Source organism: Cydia amplana, chromosome 18, assembly GCF_948474715.1.
Source record: "Cydia amplana chromosome 18, ilCydAmpl1.1, whole genome shotgun sequence".
NCBI lineage: Eukaryota > Metazoa > Arthropoda > Insecta > Lepidoptera > Tortricidae > Cydia > Cydia amplana.
In genome coordinates, this window is record NC_086086.1 from 1,687,609 (window position 1) to 1,708,553 (window position 20,945).

Below are 20,945 nucleotides of genomic sequence, written 5' to 3' on the forward strand. Positions count from 1 at the left end.
AAATTTGCCGCCTTTTTCTACTGACAAGATTTGGTTGACCATCTTTATATATGAGACGAGCCGTGCCACGATACGCGAGTGTAAGCGGTGGGCTCGTGGCTCGCAAGCTCGTCGAGCTAATATAATTTAAACACTAACGGCACGGCATAAGGTTTATAACCGAATGACAAGCCGAACGTGAGTGTGTCCAGGCGAGCCACGAGACGCGCCGCTAGCCGAGCCGCGAGCCGCGAGTTTAAATAGGTTATCACAAAAGAAAAAAAACGCACGTTGAAAGAGCGCTCGTGCGATGGGGCCTTAAGCCAGCTGTCATGTCAAGCTGTCAATGTCAGTCAAAACAAAGAAAATAATAAAAAAATATAACCGCTTCTTATTGAGCGTGTTGAAAATATTTAAAAAAATAAACATAATTTAACTAAAACTGTATAAAATATTCCTTTTTAAACTGCAGTAATATGTCTGCAAACAAAATTTTGTTTGAGAGAAGTGTACGTAATGCTGTGAGTGTCTAAACCATTTCTCCTAAAATGTCCATTTATAATCACATTTTTCTAAGTTACTTATTACATTTGCTTTTCAGTCTCAATCTGAGCAGTATGATGGGGTCGAAAGTAACGACTGGGACGACACCTCGCTGAACTCCGCGTACGACACGGCGATGAAAATAGCTAAAGCTGAGGTCGCGAAACGAGTGGCTATGTCTACAAACACACAACCAGAGAACAGCGATGGTACACATTTATTTATTTATTTAGAAGTTTAATTCAGGCAACAAGGCCCATATTACAAATACCTTACAGACTAACATACATATATATTTTATAAAATTAAAACTAAACACTAGTTATTTAGTCGACAAAACGGCATGGCTCCGTTGCATCGGAGCAGTGTGGATTCGGCAGTTTGCCCCGGAACCTCCGAAACACGAATAATACTTACTTTGAATTAACATTTACTTTGAATAATGTTACTACTAGCTAAGGCATGTTAGTTAACTTGAGGTTACCATAAATTGGCCCTCACATAACTATTTACCTACACATTTATTGTACTCACAACAAGGATAACAGTGCTTTTTGATAGGTACTTCTAATTTTTCTCACACAGTATGGACTATGTACATTGTACAGTCAGCAATACTATTACATTAGCTTAGCAGCTTTGCATACAAACTTCTACACAGGGGAGGTACCTTTTCTCTGCAGCTGACTTCTTATTTAAGAGCTGTGCTCTTGTCCGTGGAGCAATCTCCAACTCGTCCTGTCCTCTGCCAACTCCTTAACCTTCTGGTATGACACGACCTGAACCTTTTATTTGGTTGAAGCTGACTGTACATTCTAAAATGTTTAAATAAACCCTTCTGTTTTTGACTCTTTTTAGACCAAAAAAAATCCAAAAAGGCGCCAAAAGCTAAACAACCCGTGGCCAGCTCATCAAAGACGAAGAAAGAATGGAAAGCAGGCATGGCATGCAGAGCGGTTTATGACGATGATGGGCTGGAGTATGAGGCGTTTGTGCTCCGAGTAGTTGATGATCAGCATTGCGTAGTTAAATTCTTAGGTGAGAAATATTTTCCAGTATGACTACTACTTACTTACTTACTTGGCTGGCACCATCAAGCCATGTGTTGGAGCCTGTGCCTTTTAACAGTATTTAAAAGCAGCGATGACTTAAAGAAAACGGTCCAATGATGGTACAGAGTGGCTAGTCAATTTTATTTCACTCATGGGTCAATGTTACACAACATAGGCCGCAAAAATATCTGACACGATCTTAATAAGAGCATGTCACATATTTTTACGACCTTCAATACTCATGTCGAAGATTTCTCAACATGTTTCGCTCTATAATGGGAGCATTTGTTAGTGGACCAACGCAGTCGAGTCTGTATCTCATGGAAGTTTTTAAAATTAGACCAAACCTAGCAAATTTATATGACTCACATATTCTATACGCATAATAGTCTGTCAGCAGCAGAAGTTACTAAGCAGGCCAGGGTTTCAAAATGATCTTGATGCGACTTTATTGTTAAGAGAATAAAAGCGTGTCAAGGTCATTTTGAACACCTCACCGGCTTAGCAACTTCTGCTGCTGACTGTACCTTGCATAGAGTTGATTACATGAACTAATTATAGTTGGTCAAACCAGTTTGTCAGTCAGTAAGCACAAGGAAAACTATACTCATCCTTTTCTTTTGGGTGCTAGTAATAATTTAAAACAAAGATACTATGATTCTCTCTGTCTATGTTTGAAATGAGACAGTCCTTGGGCAAACTACTTATATTACAGGATACGAAAATTGCGAAATGGTGCCAATAGACAGCCTAACACCCAGCCTTGGCAAGAATGAGCGTCAAAAGCAAATAGAACAAGCTGCGCTTGAGAAGGAAGACTATCCCAATTTCGAATGGAGAGACACTGAGAGTGATAGAACTATGGGTAAGACGCAAAAAGAACAGGGGACGGATCAGCCAAACTTGGAATGGAGGGAATGTGCGAGTGATAGAGCGATGAGCCCTGGAAGTACAGGTAATACACATTACGTTGTTATATACTTTTTTCATACAATAAAAAATCGGCCAAGTGCGAGTCGGACTCGCCCATGAAGGGTTCCGTATTTAGGCGATTTATGACGTATTCAAAAAAAACTACTTACTAGATCTCGTTCAAACCAATTTTCGGTGGAAGTTTACATGGTAATGTACATCATATATTTTTTTTAGTTTTATCATTCTCTTATTTTAGAAGTTACAGGGGAGGGGCACACATTTTACCACTTTGGAAGTGTCTCTCGCGCAAACTATTCAGTTTAGAAAAAAAAATGATATTAGAAACCTCAATATCATTTTTGAAGACCTATCCATAGATACCCCACACGTATGGGTTTGATGAAAAAAAAAATTTTGTACTTCAGTTCTAAGTATGGGGAACCCCAAAAATTTATTGTTTTTTTTCTATTTTTGTGTGAAAATCTTAATGCGGTTCACAGAATACATCTACTTACCAAGTTTCAACTGTATAGTTCTTATAGTTTCGGAGAAAAGTGACTGTGACATACGGACGGACAGACGGACAGACAGACAGACAGACAGACATGACGAATCTATAAGGGTTCCGTTTTTTGCCATTTGGCTACGGAACCCTAAAAGTGAATTAGATTGTAAACCTTGGATTAGTTGGATTGTACAGCCAAGTGTTAAAATATGGGTGCACTCATCATACTCAAAAATATGTCCCATAGCTCGTATGTTAGCGAATTAAGAACTAATGGGACATAATTTTGAGTAAGTTTATATGCACCCATATTATTACACTTGACTGTACCTAGGTACCAATAAGCTTCTTGGAAAACATTAGGAGGAATCTAGACTCAGATGGCAGTAGCTTTAGTAAAACTAGTGCCTTTGCCAATGACTGGTACAGTCAGCAGCAGAAGTAGCTAAGCGGGCGAGGTGTTCAAAATGATCTTGACGCGACTTTATTGTTAAGAGAATAAGAGGTAATTTAATAAATAAACGTGTAAAGGTAATTTTGAACACCTTGCCCGCTTAGCCACTTCTGCTGCTTACTGTATTATGTACCCTAGTGGACCTTTTAGGCTACATAAGCGCGCTGTGGCAAAAATGCCGTGATGTATATAGATGGTCAAGCAAATGTTGTCAGTAGAATCGCGCGAAATTCAAATTTTCTATGGGACGATATCCCTTCGCGCCGACATATTTCAAATCTGCCGCCTTTTTCTACTGACAAGGTCGGCTTGACCAATACTTAGGAAAATGATAACGTTTAAAACTAATTGATTTTTTCTACTAATTGAATTCCAGATTATTCATACGCAAGAAAAGAGAAGTCGCCCAAAAAAAAGAAGAATCAGAAAGCGAATTTCGAGTTTCCTGATATGCCGTTCTCAATGCCCAGTATTCCCAGTATGCAGATGAGAAACATGATGGCAAACGTGAGTTAATGTTTTTATTATTTATTTATTTAAATTGATTTGGACAATGTTACACGCAAGATAACATTATTGAAATAATGAAATTCTTTTTCAGCCACTGTGCGAAATTGTTATAACCTCAAAAGTAGTGGTAACTTTTTTCCTCCAAAATTAAGTCTGAGTAACTATTATGCACTGAATTATAGTGTCATTTACATATATTAGATACATCGACATTAGACATCATAGGAACCCTAGCACTTCGGAAGAAAAAGTTAATTACCACTACTTTTGAGGTTAGAAAAAATCTAAAGCTAAAAAGAACGGGGTATAGCATAAAAGATAGACAGTATGATTATCTCTGCCTATAGGGAGCGCGCATGAGCTATAGGGGGCAGCACAGGAGCCGTCAGATTTATGGCGCGAGGCGTAAATGTGAAATTTATGCTTCCGATGTAGCCCACAAGATGGCAGAACCTACTATGCACTTGCTTTGGCAATGCACATGTTTATCTTTCCGATTCAGGCCACAAGATGGCAGACCCTTCAACGCGTACGGTCCCTATGACAATGATTCTGAACTTTAGAAAAATATCCTGATAAAGCAAAGAGTACACTTAAGAACGCACTGATTAATATGAATTAATGTAAGATATAACTATGTAAGTATTAACATGTAAGCACTAACTGTAACAAAACAATATAAGTTTACATATAATAAAGGCTAAGCTTAGTTTAAATAATCTCCAAATATAGAGATTGTAACTGAGATTGATTGTACAACTAACCTCTTGATTGAAAATAAACAGATTAAATTTTAAATTTTTTTTCTTGCCAAATTAGAACTATTAATGCAAAATAATAGCAAATTTATATTCTCTTGCAGCTCGGTTCCCTGGACATGCCGTTACCCCCACCGCCCATCTCGATCCCAACGGAGCGCCCTGACCCTGAAGAACAAGCGGTATCTTCTATGCTGATGAGCTGGTACATGAGCGGGTATTACACCGGACTGTACCAGGGCATGAAACGGTAAGGATACCAGCCTTGTTACCTAGGCAATAGGGTCTCTTACAGCTCGTTTCTCTAGGTCTCGAGCCCACCGGAGCGCCTTGACCTGAAGGAACAAGCGGTATCTTCTATGCTGATGAGCTGGTACATGAGCGGGTGTTACACCGGACTGTATCAGGGCATGAAACGGTAAGGATACCAGCCTTGTTACCTAGGCAATAGAGTCTCTTTTCTTACAGCTCGGTTCTCCAGTTCATAAACTTTCTAATGCTAAAATAAACGTAGTAGGTATAGTGACGTTCCATAATGACATTTCCCTTGTTTCAGAGCAAAGCAAAGCCGCAAGCGGGTATGATTTTCAACCAACCACTAGGAGCGAGAGAAAAAACGTTTTCCATTTTTATAAATAATGTATTTTTAGTTTCCCATAACATTAAAATGAATATTAGTAATGCAGTTCATTTAAATTAATAGGTACATTAAAGTATGCCTGCGGATTTAAGAAGTTTTATGTACAAAATATACAATTTCAATATTACGATTTATTTATTTTAGAGGTAATACATTAAATTTACAGTACACCTGGTGCTACTTTACCGCCCTAGTGCGTGCTTATGTCGAAAATTTAAACGGCCATATTATGTACTGTAAAACGTTACACGTGTCGATTTAAAACACTTCCTTCGGTCGTGTTTCAATTTATCGTCACTCGTTGCGTCCAATTTATCGGCGACCTCTACATTTCATGTACGGTTTCTTGTGCATGTAGCTTCTGCCATCTGTTGGGCTACATTAGAAGGTTAAACTTGAAATTTACACTTCGCGCCATTATACACGGGGCTCCTGTGCTGTCCCCTTTAGTTCATGCACGCTCCCTATAGGTTTGTAAAATGAATTTATAAAATTACTAGCTTTTGCCCGCGACTTCGTCTGCGTGGAGTTAGTAATTTGGGCAGCTTATTTTTACCCTACCTGCTTTTTAACGATTCCCCATACAAACTTCCACCCCTTTTCACCCCCTTAAAGGGTGATTTTTGGGATAAAAACTACCCTATGTCCTTCCCCGGGACTCAAACTATCTCCATACCTACCAAATTTCAACTAAATCGGTTCAGCGGTTATTGATTGCCCATACAAATTTCCACCCCCTCAAGGGGTGATTTCTGAGATAAAAAGTATCCTATGTCCTTCCCCGCGGGACTCAAACTATCTCCATACCAAATTTCAACTAAATCGGTTCAGCGGTTTAAGCGTGAAGAGGTAACAGACAGACAGACAGACTTTCGCATTTGTAATATTAGTATGGATATAAAAACTCTTTTTATGACAGACACAATTGTACTGGCCGAAACTAACAAAAGAAATAATCAGGGCGAAACGAAAACGTCATTGCCAATCTAGCATTTTTGAGAATCGTACAGAATTTCGAGAACTACATTTTTTACTAGCAATGGAAACTGAAAATTGCGATAACCAAGAAATAAACACGCACGATCAATCCAACTTCGACCAGATCTCTACGGCAGACAGCGCAGGCCAGCCCCAGGAGAGTCGACGAGATGCTAGCAATGCGGGATCTAGTGCAAAGATTACAATAAGTAAAACTAGATCGCGTAAATACGCCGATTTGCCTAAGCGTCCTTATCTTACAAGGAAAGCTAAAAATCACGCCAAGCGGGTTATCGCCATGATATGTGACACGAAGGTAAGAAGGAACCTAATAAAAATGTTATATATTCGTCCTAAAGGTAGGAAGATACAGAAAAAGGTTGCAAGAAGGCCGAAAAGGGCCAATTTTGGACGGAAAAGTGTAAGAGCACGGTTACCAAGGAGTTTGGATAGTTCCAGTTGTTCCTGTAGCTGTGGAAGCCAATCTATTTGATTATTTTTCAAAGCAATGTACCTAACTATACTTGGTCATCCAGATCTTGACAGTAGAAAAAGGCGGCAAATTTGAAAAATGTAGGCGAGAAGGGATATCGTCCCATAGAAAATTTGAATTTCGCGCTTTTTTTACTGACAAGATTTGGTTGACCAGCTATACCTACCAATAGTTCTCATTGGGAACCATAATTATGGCAAGCACACAGCAGTTATTACCTATCGACTTCAATCCAATGAAAAATGCCAGGGGCTCGTTTCTCAAAAGCTTGTAACGTGTAAGTGTAAGGCCTGAGTGGACGCTCGAGTTGGGCGTGCAGCGGGGCGGGGCGTGCGGCGTGCATGTTAAACAAATGCAAGCGTATAGGAGCGGCCTTAGTGCACGCTGCTCAAAATCACTTGTGATCCCGACGCCACGCTGCACGCCCCGCCGAACGCTCCGCTTCGAGCGTCCACTCAGGCCATTAGTGTACTAATACAAGCGTCACAAGCGGATGTCACTTTTTGACGGCTTTTGTTAGAAAGGGACTTCCACTTGTTACAAGTTACATTAAGCTTTTGAAAAACAGGTCCCAGGTCTAAATGATTAAAGTATCGCGGGCCAGGCACAAATTTCGTTGGTCATCGCATCGGGCGATAACTCATGAATAATGAGTAATGATCACGTGGATGTCAGCTGCCGCTCCGTTGGGCAACCTAAATACACATCCCAAAATCGCAATCACAATTGAAACTTTGTCAGATGACAGCTTATATGATAATTGTGAATAGATTATCGTCAGCCGGATGTACGAGGGTTCATTACACATCGCCCTTAAACACTTCGAGTTATCGCCCGGGATCCTATCGGTAGGCTATCGGGCATGAAAAACTGTTCCTGGCTCGCGGGCTAAGGAAGCCCTTGTTGAACGGCACTTAGATAGCTACCTAAAAGGCCATCTTGGATTGTATGGTTTCGTGTAGGGGCTGTACCTACTGCCACATTGTATGTTAATGTTTTTTATGACTATCTATGTAATGGTTTATATGAACGATTTGATTTTTAAATAAATTACGTAATAAATGTAAAAGTTTTTTTGTATTTGATGTACTGGTTCTCGACCGCAGTTTCGTGGGTTTCTAGAGCCATAGAGACATTACTTTCCCCATCTCAGGTTGTTTAACCGGGCCCACACAGAACGAGCATACGCGCGAGGCAATTTCCTCGCGCACAAAACGGCCTAAGACTTGCCTCACGCGCGCCGCCTCGGCCGAGACACGTCTACACTGGCCATATTGTGCGCGAGTAGGGTTTGCACGACGGATCCGAAATGTATGGGAAGATCCGCGGATCCGGATAATTTCATACATTCCGGATCCAGATTACAAACCCTATGCGCGAGTAAATTGCCTCGCGCGAATGCTCGCTCTGTGTGGACCCGGCTAATAGGAAACCAAGGAAGAAAATAAGTACGTAGGTTTTTTTTCGATGAGCAATATCTTCTACTTTATAATAGTTTTCAAGGAAATAACCCATGACTAATCCGAACTATCCAAAACATATTTTTTAATGGGAGGAGGATTGGGATAACTTCGAAAATGGCGTCAATTTGAAAATGGCAAATAAAACCAGAAGCATCGAGGCGTTTCTTACTGTTTCTACAGTAGGAAGTGCTTCTAATTTGGTAGATATTTGCCATTTTCCAAATTACCCTAATGTACCAGATTGAAGTTTTCGATGGATTTAAATAATACACAGAAACTATCTTAACATTAATTTAATATATTATTAATAATCTCGATCCTAACACACAAAATTTCAATTCTCATCTCAGTCATTCAAAGCGAACAATAGTTGAAAGCTCAAAACATGGCAAATCACATAATATTGTGATGAAATATATTTACAACTACCATAAATATACAAATATTATTATTATGTTTACCTACTCTTCCACATGAAACTCTGGTCAAGTAGCTTAAGTCTGTATAGGCAGTGGGGAGACACTCCTGACTTCGGGTAAACTCGACTCCGTTTGGCTCAGTCGGTACTTGTAAGCTTATTCAGAAAGCTTCAGACAAGAGTGCTGAGTTCGTGACAGAGATCGATATTGGCGGCCGTGTGTGTCCTGGCTTGAAGTAAAACAGCAACATTTCAATTGCCAACTCTGAACGCGATGCCATCGAGATACGTTAGTCGGTGCTTGGAAGCGTAAGCCTCTAATATCCAGAAGACTTCAAGAGTGCTAAGTTGGTAAGTCGTGGCTTGGCAGAAAACATCGTTTCAAAGGCCATGTCTGAACGCTGTGCCTTCGTACGTTCGTCGGTACTTGTAACCTTATCCAGAAGGCTTCAGACAAGAGTGCTGAGTTCGTGCGCGTCGTGACTGAGGTCGATGGTGGCGGCCGGCACGCCGGGCGTCGCCGCGCCTTCGCCCGGAGGCGTGCTCGTCGGTGGTCTGAAAATACGAATTGCTTGTTAATTTCTTTCATGACATTGTTTTCTAGTGGGCAAAATGTAAGTTGATAAGCAACAAGGGCATAAGGTTAAAATTCTGGCGCGGCTAAAAGATGAGTTAGCCAGTCTTTCTACAGGACCACGAAAGTCATTGTCGCTTCTGGTGACTTACAAGTTCTGGACCTGTACCTTCTAGCATCTAGCAGTAGGTAGACGTCTTAGTGTAAGGCCTGAATGGACGCTCGAGTTGGGCGTGCAGCGGGGCGGGGCGTGCGGCGTGCATGTTAAACAAATGCAAGCGTATAGGAGCGGCCTTAGTGCACGCTGCTCAAATTACTTGTGAGCCCGACGCCACACTGCACGCCCCGCCGAACGCTCCGCTTCGAGCGTTCACTCAGTCCTTACACTTAAAGCCCCAATAGACGGGCGTGTTAATTAGTTTTAATTCCTAAACTAATAAGCTACCTTCTACCAGAAAATTCCGCCGCAATTTCTCTATCGCCTGAAAAGTGGTTACTGATTAAGTAAATTACCTAATAATATAGGGTCCCTGCTGCAGCAGGGTGATGGGGTGCGAATAAGGCGCTTGCCTGTGGAAGCTCAGGTTGCCGGCGCCGCTGTTGTTCAGGTGCCCATTCATGACGATCCCGTTGGACGTCTGATTCTGAGACGTGTTCATGTCCGCACGAAACGCCTGGAAACAATGTTGTACACGTTACTTAAAAACTGATCAAGTAAACACTTAAAGCGTTCCGGCAGAACGCGGATCTGTGTACGAGGAAACTAAGTATACGAGAGTTTAATGAAGCATATGATAAGCCTAATGGCACTCACTACAAATTGGCACTCCCGTTACTCGTAAAACTAATAAAAGTTTACAATTTTAACAAGAATCGCAGGAGAGCTCCTCAGGACTTTTAACTTAGGCTGGATGTCACTTATAAGTATCATGCTCTAAAAAAAATATGCTACTTTCAAGAGATCCACTCTTTAGAAAGACTGGCAATTCCAATGACATTGGTAAGGTTCATATTTTGCGCACCAACAAAATTACTTAGACTGGAACTGGACATTCAAATCCTAATACAAGGCGGAAAACACCTTCCTGCTTCATCACCTGCAAAACCCTGAGACAGAGAGAGGCAGATGCCTTGACTAAGTTAGTATTTTCCGAGGGGCCTTTCCTTAGTTGAGGAGATAGACCTCGTGAGAGTAGTCAAGACAGAAAGAGATGGTCATACCTTGAACAGGTTAGCTTAGTCTCCTTCTGCCACACGAAGACATATGCACCATCGGGCAGCCGGCCCCCAGCTGAGGGGATATAGCTTGTGAGAGTAGTCAAGACAGAAAGAGATGGTCTTACCTTGACTAGGTTAGTCTTCTCCTTCTGCCACACGAAGACGTTGTGTACCATTGCGCAGCCGCAGAAAATGATGCCGACTCCGATGAACACTGACGTCACTATTGCAGGCGTGGAGTGGAACTGGATGAATGTGTATAGGATTATCCCTGGAAAAGAATTATGTAAGGTCAATACGGGTAAGTGTGACTGGTCTTCACATTGGGGCATGTTGTTGTTTTATTGCGTGTTCATACATTTGCTATTTGCGATTAGTGGCAAAAGGAAAACACATCAATGTGTGAATAGGCCCCAATCTGAAGTGGCTTTATCGCTTTATCTCTTTTAAAAACATTTACTATGTGACCATGCAACCTCGAAATAGCGAAAAATTTGGCTCTGCCATAGAAAATATTCACATCCACAATTTTTTTCGCGATGTCGACCCGAGTGAGTTCCGTATATATTTAAGAAATTATGGCTAAGGGTGCAAGACACCCTGTAAGTACTTGTATATGCGAAACTGGTGAAGCATTCCACACAACATAACTGATTACCAGTCCGCCGGACGATATCCGCCTGTCAGTTGTTCGGAACTGTCAACTTTTTGTTTTAACTGACAGGCCGATATCGTCCGGCGGACTGGTAATTAGTGGGCTCCTTAACAAAATACTAACCTGTTAAAAACACAGGTATTGATATAAAGAATCCCCCTACAGCGCATACTCTCGTAATCGCCGACTTTTGCAGATATTTGTTTGACCTGAAAAAGAAGAAAACAAAATGTTAGAGTCTGTGCGGAAAGAGAAGAATTGTGGAATGTATTGGGCCCCATACATTCTCTTTCTCTTAAAAAAAAGTTTAACACCTATAGTTATTCGTAAACGTTTGTCAAATTTAACAAACTGATATATCGTTCGTTTTATGCGTCATTTTGACATTTTCTTTTGTAAGAAAATGACATTAACCTTTAACAGAGTGTATTCAATATGGTCCTTCGAGCCGGATTGTGTTGTCTATTTATATTGTTTGTTACTTAATGTTTACACATTGTTATGTGTAAAGATTTAGTTTACACAATCAGGTTAAATACAAACATAAAGTCGTCGAAGTTTGGCAACGGCAAAATTCGTGTATGTACATACAAAAGTGAAATCTCCTCTTAAATTAGCAAGTTGAAGCTTGGCAAATACCTACAGATTTCTTTCAAACAAATCTTCGTAAGAAATATGAATATGTTTAGTTAGCAGTTAGTTAGGTAGGTATACCTAAACAATGTTGTCTTGTTTAAATTTAAAACTATTTTTTTTACTTCATTAAATTACGATTTTGAAAATCGTAATTTAATTTAATGAAGTGAAAATCCTGCCGATGCACGCCAATCATCAAGACTAACGCCAAGGTCGTATCAAAACCAGTTTACCTTTTCGACGCCGTGTCAAACACAAAAGCTGTCACGCTGACGCCACGTCACCGAAGTGTCAAACTGAAATTGAACTTTATGCATATGCACGTAGGTCTATGTTGCTCTGTGGTCTGTGACCGATTAATCGGTCTTTGGCGTTGAACCTACGGTGCGGATATATCGGTCATTGGCGTCCAAAAGGTTAAACCCATAACAAATTGTTAAAATTAGGATCGATGCGTTAGCGATGTTTGAAATGTATACTATTACTAAATTATATTAATTATCTCCATCTCCAAACATTTTAATTTTTACCTATCCATGTGAGGGCATCCATTCGTTCATCATTCATTCATCATTGGTTCCATTCGCTCTCAAAATTGCACCATGCACTTAATAAGTCGGCAATTTTAACCGCTCATCTACCCAATATACTCGTATCCTACGTTTGGCGTGAGAAATCTAATCTAAAATAAGCGTTTCTTACAATTTTATCTCAATTTTCTACACGCATCTGTTAGAATACTTAGAATTAAGGGAAAATTGAACCGAACTCATTCGCTTCCAGTTTTTTAGGCACTTGTTTTCTTTACCTAACTACTTAATTATCTGTGCGGAAAGAGAATATTCGTATAATGTATTGGATCCCATACATTTCACGACTCTTTTCTTTCCGCACAGACTCTACCTACCTCTAATTAATATAATTAATACATAATAGTTTATAATGAAAGGCATTAAAATACGTTCGTTACTCGTTTATGAAACGAGCTCAAAGCGAGTTCTGTTTTTGAACACATCATAGAGGGGTTTATGATATACGTATATGTGTGTTGATAAATATCTTTTTCACCTCAGCAGCTCGAACAAGGGTACTTTGCTATGATCTGAGGTACTTTGCTACTTAAAAACAGTGAGCAAAATCGCATTTTGCTCACTGAGCGAGACAAAATGAGAAAAATGCGATTTTGCTCACTCAGTGAGCAAAATGCGACTTTGCTCACTGTTTTTAAGTAGCAAAGTACCCTTGTTCGAGCTGCTGAGGTGAAAATTTAATTGTTGGTATATCTTAAGAAAACATGAGTGAATAGAGGTAAGTGATGAAGAAGGAATACATTTTTCGGGTTCTCTAATATGTTCTCACTGCTGAGGTGAAAAATGTTGTGTACTACACGAGATCAAAGTTATTTACATCTCGTGCGCTTTTGAGTCCCTTACTATGCTCAAGATTCTAAATTAGATTCACTCGCTACGCTCGTGAATCTATTATAGAATCTTTCGCTTGCACGGGACTCAAAATAAGCACTCGAAGAAATATCAAACTTTGATCTCTTGTTGTACAAATAACTATTCTATGTAGGTATTTAATTACATAATTATAATCAGTGAATGCACTTACAGATTAGACTGCCTAAATGTAGTCTATCTAAGGAGCCGATTATTCGCAAGACCCGCGCGGGATATGCTACTTACAATTTATATTCGTATAGGTACATATAAGTACTAGTAGGTACCACAGATCTTAAAGACGAAATCGACGCCATCCAACAAGATACGGCTGTATTAATAAGGTATAGATTACAAAGTGTACGTAATCCAGTTAGAAATACGACGGGAAGTCCGCTCGGAGAAGTAACGGTGTACGGGCGTTATTATAGGTTCTAGGCTGCTTGGCTTGCCTATTACGGATACTTAGAAGAGTGTTCAACATAACTTAGCTTTATGACTAGAAAAAATAATTTAAAAAATACCCGACTTCAAAAACGACAAAATATAATATGATCCCTTTTATGTGCGCTAGCAACTGATATGCTAGTCGGTAGTGTTACCAATCCAAAAGCGTCAACATACTGTGCGCTTCGAAGAGAAAGCTGTCCATTAGTTTCTTGGGGGTAGGTTTTACGGATGACTCACGCTAGAATGGCCCGGGACCGGGCCGGAGCTTCCGGCGCTTCGTTTTCTATGGAAAGCACCACGTGATCACCGATCAGCCGTCATTGAAAATGACATGTCTAGCGTGAGTCATCCTTTATTGACCAGTATTTATTTATCTTGAGCGCTGTCATCTAGGCTACATTCAGAAACATGGCTATGACAATCATTTCCAAGAACATATCGGCTTATTGTGTTTGTATGTCAAATGGCAAGGTTCAGTAGCACATGCCGTACGCAGGCAGCGAAGCGAGACGGGCCGTTGCAGGACCGTTGGGTCGCAGGTCGCAGCTGGTGGCTCAAACTGCACTTTATTAATTACGTGACTTCTGTTTATATATACGAGGGGTATTCAAAATATTCTCGGTATGAGAATGAAAACAAACAAGTACGAAAAGTTTGATATTTTTATTTTTCAATATACTCCCCCCCTATGTTCATACACTTAAAACTATCCGGTGGCGAATGCACTAGTCCCAAAACGCACTATTAGTCAATACACTCTAATTTCGAAAGCCCCTCTTCTCATAAGAAACTAGGCCCAAAATACCATATTTCCAAAAAGGCTCATTCTCGATTTACACGAGAACCATTGAGAACTAGTCCCAAAATACACCTTTCCCAAAATACCCCAAATTGTGTTCACCTGTGCGTGGCGTAATACTTTATTCTCATAATGCGTAGGTCTCAAAACACTCTAGTTCCAAAATACCCTATTTTTTTGGAATGTCTCTTTGTGACTGCTTTCAGCCGTAATCATTTTACCCGTTTGATGCCTAAAATTTTTTTTTCAAAAATAGGATTTATTTAATTATTATTTTGAGCTATACAGGGTGTAATCGTTAAGTGTAAGAAACTACCCTCATTTATGGCATTATTGGCAATAATGCCATAAATGAGGGTAGTTTCTCGCCCACCTAATTATGATAGTTCCATACACTGCTTTATCAACACAGGCATTAAAACACTCGTGTGTATATTGCCCTTCACTTTCACTATATGCACTTTCGATATCAATTTGAAATTTTCTGATATCTGCTATATTTACGGAACTATCGCCGAGCAACACTTAACGATTACACCCTGTATAGCTCAAAATAATAATGAAATACGTAAATCCTATTTTTGAAAAAAATATTTTAGGCATCAAACGGGTAATGATTACGGCTGAAAGCAGTCACAAAGAGACATTCCAAAAAAATAGGGTATTTTGGAACTAGAGTGTTTTGAGACCTACGCATTATGAGAATAAAGTATTACGCCACGCACAGGTGAACACAATTTGGGGTATTTTGGGAAAGGTGTATTTTGGGACTAGTTCTCAATGGTTCTCGTGTAAATCGAGAATGAGCCTTTTTGGAAATATGGTATTTTGGGCCTAGTTTCTTATGAGAAGAGGGGCTTTCGAAATTAGAGTGTATTGACTAATAGTGCGTTTTGGGACTAGTGCATTCGCCACCGGATAGACTTAAAAGATCGATCAATTATTTTTTTTAATCCCTCGTAAAAATATTTTTTATCTTTCGTGTAAAAATGCTCCTCCACTGCCGCCTTCAATGCTTCATCGTCAGAAAATTTATTTCCACGCAGATCCTTTTTAAGATTGGGGAGCAAAAAGAAGTCGCTGAGGGCTAAGTCCGGACTATACGGTGGGTGAGTAACAGTTTTAAACCCACATTCAACAATAGCTGCCTTGGCAATATGAGCAGTATGGACGGGGGCGTTGTCATGCAGAAGCAGAATACCTTTGGTTAACTTTCCTCGCCTCTTTTCTTTAATTACATCCTTTAATTGACGTAGAATGTTAGCGTAGTACTGTCCTGTGATATTTACACCTTTTTCTTTATAATCGATTAGTAATACTCCTTCACAATCCCAAAATATCGTGGCCATGACCTTGCCAGCTGAAGGGATGACCTTGAACTTCTTGGGATGAGCTGAACCCTTAATGTGCCACTGCATGGACTCTTGTTTACTCTCTGGGTCATAATGATGAACCCAGGTTTCATCTCCAGTAACTATTCTTTGCAGCACCTCATCAGGATTTTCACCGCACAGGTCAATAAAATCGGAACAACAAGCTACACGCATGTCTTTTTGAAGCCGAGTCAGCATTCGCGGAACCCATCTTGCACTTACTTTTGACATATTAAGATGGTCATGTATAATATCATGTACGGTACCAATAGAGAGATTGGTTACTTGTGCTATAGATTTTACCTTCACTCGACCATCTTCCAATATAAGTTTTTCCACTTTATCAATATTTTCTTGTGAAGTAGCTACTACAGGCCGGCCAGGTCTAGGGTCATCTTCAATACTCTCCCTTCCGCGTTTAAACTCGCTTGACCACTTTTGAATGGTAGATAAAGAAGGAGCAGACTCACGGTAAACACAATCCATTTCCTCTTTTATGGTTTTTTGATTTTTACCCTGTTTTGTCAAGAATTTTATCACGCATCGATGTTCTAATTTAGTTAACATTGTCAATTCGCACATGATGTTCATGTTTGTTCAGCAATTGCAGAAAAACAAAAGACCATCTCGGTTCGAATTATACTTTTTTTTAATGTCAATGAATAAACCTTAGCGGCCAGTAACGAAAGAAATTTTAGAAGAGGTCGTAAGATATCAATACCGAGAATATTTTGAACGCCCCTCGTAGATGGGTCATTTCGGGTCTCTATTGTTTCCCATAAAGTTTTAAGTCATAATGTATTGTTTGCCCGCATTTTCGTTAGTCATAATTCATTTTGTTCAGAAAGCCTCACTTTTCAGGATTGATGCAGGATTGCCTAACAAACCTAACCTAACCTATATATAGGATAACCTTACGAAAATCCTGAAAAGTTAACGGTTTCAGTTTTATGACTAATGATAATATGATTTGTTGTTGTTCTAAAAAGTGTGCAACCTATCTATAATTTTATTGAATGTTTATGTTAAAACATAATTAAATATGTCAGGAAACAGATAGGTATTCATTATAAAACGATACGATTTCCTTAATTATCTCACACATTGCGACATTTGCCATGAGCATATGCTAAAATCCAGTAGTTCTCTAGGTCACCGCCGAATTTAGAAACACAACTCACATAAAAACATACTTTATAACTAGGTATAGTTAATTTTTTTAAGATGCCCGAAATGTAGCAAGAGCTCTTATGTGACATTTGTTTACATTATCTGTTTAGTTTTCATTTACAGTTTAAATATACATTATTCGCATTTTATATGAGTGCAATTATCGATATAAACTCACCTGTTTAAACAAAGCAACCACAAAATAGTGACCGGAAAAAGATAGGCATCCTAATTAATTCATGTTGTACAAGTTGTATATACCTATACTATTACCTACTTATTTATTTATGTTCAGAAACATATTTTCTTTCATAAAGTATCAGTTTCATCCGTCAGACGTATCGGTGAAGTGAAGGTCGACCATATATCCCGGATCTTAGACCATTTTTCATTGTAAGGTTCCGTCATTAATCTTCAATTAAACTACGCACCTACGCATTAAAAACGTATTATGATGCAATAATAATAGTTAACACCGAGTTAATTATAGGATAATAATAATTAAGATATAAATTAAAAGCGGAAGTACCTACATTTATTTTTAAAGAACTCGAATCCATAAATAACTGATTCCTGTACAGACCGTATCAAATAGATAATGACAGCCAAAGAAGCTAAAATAGCCAAATATAATTATATTATACCTATAGAAAAAGCCCAGCCCTAGTAGCACGGTCGCAGTTTTATCATTTATCACCATGCCTGTCACGTTCTAACAAGTATGTAAGTGCGAAAGTGACGGGCTTAGTGATAGTGGATAAAAATGGAACCGTGCTGAGCCCGCAGTTTTGCTAACATATGAATAAGGAATATTAGCACCATTTATGAGAGATCTAGCAACACCGTTATCCTTATCAATATCGAAGTAAACACTAAATAGTTTCTGATAAGATTGCGTTATCATTTTATCATTATCAATTTTATTGTCCCCTGCTGTAGTGTCAACCGGTTCCACACAACACAGGTACGTAACGTAACACTTAGTATAACCTAAAGTGAAACCGACTATTGTACATTTTCACGTTAAAACACTTAAAACTGGGATATTGGTGGCTATTATGAATTTGCGAAACACAGTAAGATAGAGGTCGCGAAAAGTCTGAAAAACATTGAAAAATGGTGGAAATATTCGCTACTGAAATCGTATTTCAGCTAGTAGAGCGGTAGGCTGTCGCGATTTCTCGTCTCACCCGAGGTATTGATTTGTTTTTTATTTCAAACAACCCTGTTTTAGTTAGCAAACAACTCTTGGGGCTTAGCCAAGATGAGAAACCTACACCGACAAACGCCAAACGTAAAGACAAAATGTATCATGATGACCGATGCTACCAAAAAGATTACTTGATTGTTTCGATTGGTGTTACATATATCTGTCAATGATTGTCACCTTGGCTAGGCTCCCTGTTTAGCACAAAGTAGCGTATCAAAATCGAATTATTACGATAACCTATTGAAATGGCTAAGAACGTTATCTGTGACCTAATATCAACGATTCGATACGATAAGAACTGGATATAAACAAATACTGCGGCCGTAGAACGGTCGCATTTTTATCACCTGGCACCATGCCTGTCACGTTCTAACAAGTAAGTGTGAAAGGGATAGGCATAGTGCTAGGCGATAAAAATGGAACCATGCTGCCACCGCTGAATGGCATTATGCAGCCAAGCGCAGCGAAATGAAAATTGTACAATACTTATCTCAGTGTCGTATAGGTAACAGAAGAAAGCAGGTTTAAATTACAAAATTACGGCTTTCTACCGACCTTTGTTTACAGAGAATACCGAGTCTAATCAATAAGATTGTAACAAATACTACAATTTTTCATACATTGACCATGGTTCTGGTTACATACGTGGGTTAAGATTTTTCCCATTACGGCTACCATCAGTTTGGCACTGACATAAACGCCGCCGAGAACGTAATTTACTTTTCACCTCAGCAGCTCGAACAAGGGTACTTTGCTACTTAAAAACAGTGAGCAAAATCGCATTTTGCTCACTGAGTGAGACAAAATGAGCAAAATGCGATTTTGCGCACTGTTTTTAAGTAGAAAAGTACCCTTGTTCGAGCTGCTGAGGTGAAAACTTAATTGTTGGTATATCGTAAGAAAACATGAGTGAATAGAGGTAAGTGATGAAGAAAAAATACATTTTTCGGGTTCTCTAATATGTTCTCACTGCTGAGATGGAAAGTTTTGTGAACTACACGAGATCAAAGTTATTTACATCTCGTGCGCTTTTGAGTCCCTTACTACGCTCAAGATTCTAAATTATATAGTATTAATTAGTATAGAATCTTTCGCTTGCACGGGACTCAAAATAAACACTCGAAGAAATATCAAACTTTGATCTCTTGTTGTACAAATAACTATTCTATACCTACGTTCTCGATAGCGTAAATGTCAGTTTTGACACTGTCAGTGACTCATGGTGCGGGCTCTGGGACTGGTACCTTTGAATACTTTATAGGTAAAGTAGATGGCGCTGTACCGTAAAATAACGTGCAGCTAATGACGAATTAATCTTGAAACGCGTTCAACCATTATTTAGTAAAAGCAACTACCGAACAATGTCATGCTCTAGATAAGAGCACACTTTTGACATTGCCGAAATCTTTTTTTTATGGAAGCCTTTATTTAAAAGAAGAAGTAGTATAATAAAGAACATAATGAAGCCGGTACGGCAACTGTGTGGCAGTGGCAGCCTGTATGGGCTGTCAAAATCGAAGCACGGACACAGAATAACTAATAGTACTACCGTACAGAAAATTCACTCCTTCACAAAAGTCAGATTTAGGTATAAAATTACACCTATATCGCCGCCTGCAAGCAAAATTGAAACTTATAACCGCGCATGAACCGTGAATCTCCTTTGCGCGCCGCAGTTTTATGACCGAGCTGTGAGTGTCGGCACGGTGTTATCACTTGACAAGTTTTTATACCTAAAGTATATTTTTTTATTCGGTAGACTGAAATGACAGTTCATAGTATGAACATAAAATGTCATTTCATAGTATGAACATAAAATGTCATTTCATACTATGAACTGTCATTTCAGTCTGCACGGATTAAGTCTTAATGGGCCCACTGATCCGCCGCCTGATGGGTCCGCCGGACGATATCGGCCTGTCAGTTAAACGCAAAAGGTGACAGCTCTAGGGTTGCCAGATCGTAAGGCGCTATTATCGGGAAAAAATATCAATTTTTCGGGATTTTGGGACTTAGGCCGGGAAAAAAAACATTCAAATTAAAGTAATTGTATTAAAAAAAACAAAAGTTTACATTATTGGCACTACGTCAGCTGCTCTGTCCATTACGACTCGACGCGGGTCGCTCGCTCGCTCGACGACAGTTCGAAACTTGAAATTATTGTTTTATAACGTGAAGCTGTTTTTCGGGACAATTTTCACTTGGTCGGGAATCGGGAACACATGCTAAAAATCGGGAGAATCCCGCCAAATCCCGACCATCTGGCAACCCTAGACAGCTCCGAACAACCGACAGGCCGATATCGTACGGCGGACCGATCATCAGTGGGCCCCTTTAGATTTTAGATAGAGTAGAGTAGAGTCCAGACGAGCTGGGCAAATCGACGGATTTGATCAGGAAAATAATAGGCGCCAATCTCATCTAGCGTCCACACGTACACAATTTAATCAATAATTTTCATTACATAGATATTAACTTCGAAAATTGGCATTTTTGTGTCCGCACCTGCTGATTTGATGGAGAATCAATTTGGCGTTTGCGTCCGCACGGCCTGATTCGATCGGACAATTTCATCAGATTGGCGAAAAATTGTTTCGTCTGGACTCCACTATACAATAAGTACATCAGTACGGATATGATGGTCGTTCTTGTCTACGTGACAGCGTGATAAAACGGTGTCCGTCACTTTCTTTCCCACGGTGTTAAACAG

General features: G+C 39.5%; 2 protein-coding genes and 1 long non-coding RNA gene across 3 annotated transcripts in view; 1 reads left to right on the forward strand and 2 right to left on the reverse strand.

Annotated features, from left to right (window-relative positions):
* The first annotated feature begins 357 nt into the window (after nt 1–357).
* On the forward strand, nt 358–5,317 carry LOC134656272 (survival motor neuron protein). Its single transcript, XM_063511791.1, has 7 exons — nt 358–500; nt 581–731; nt 1,381–1,560; nt 2,290–2,529; nt 3,825–3,955; nt 4,821–4,966; nt 5,273–5,317. The coding sequence occupies exons 1-7, from the start codon at nt 456–458 to the stop codon at nt 5,298–5,300; spliced, it is 921 nt and encodes a 306-aa protein (XP_063367861.1). The 5' UTR covers nt 358–455; the 3' UTR covers nt 5,301–5,317.
* Nucleotides 2,633–20,945, reverse strand: part of LOC134656295 (uncharacterized) — a 551,434-nt gene continuing 533,121 nt past the window's right edge. The window contains exon 3 of the long non-coding RNA XR_010097502.1: nt 2,633–2,835. This is a non-coding gene — a long non-coding RNA (uncharacterized LOC134656295). The remainder of the gene's footprint in view (nt 2,836–20,945) is intronic.
* The window catches only part of LOC134656268 (uncharacterized), a 35,811-nt gene continuing 24,007 nt past the window's right edge, over nt 9,142–20,945 (reverse strand). The window contains exons 2-5 of the mRNA XM_063511786.1: nt 11,279–11,364; nt 10,626–10,771; nt 9,796–9,956; nt 9,142–9,263 (exon numbers count right to left, since the gene is read on the reverse strand). Coding sequence (XP_063367856.1) covers nt 9,158–9,263; nt 9,796–9,956; nt 10,626–10,771; nt 11,279–11,364 — 499 coding nt within the window. The 3' untranslated portion in view covers nt 9,142–9,157. The remainder of the gene's footprint in view (nt 9,264–9,795; nt 9,957–10,625; nt 10,772–11,278; nt 11,365–20,945) is intronic.

Bases quoted from the DNA above. Each gene is read 5' to 3' on its own strand.
- LOC134656272 (XM_063511791.1), top strand. From the start codon at position 456: ATGTCTGCAAACAAAATTTTGTTTGAGAGAAGTGTACGTAATGCT. The intron at 2,530-3,824 runs GTAATACACATT...ATTGAATTCCAG, and splicing joins GATGAGCCCTGGAAGTACAG to ATTATTCATACGCAAGAAAA. The intron at 3,956-4,820 runs GTGAGTTAATGT...ATTCTCTTGCAG, and splicing joins TGAGAAACATGATGGCAAAC to CTCGGTTCCCTGGACATGCC.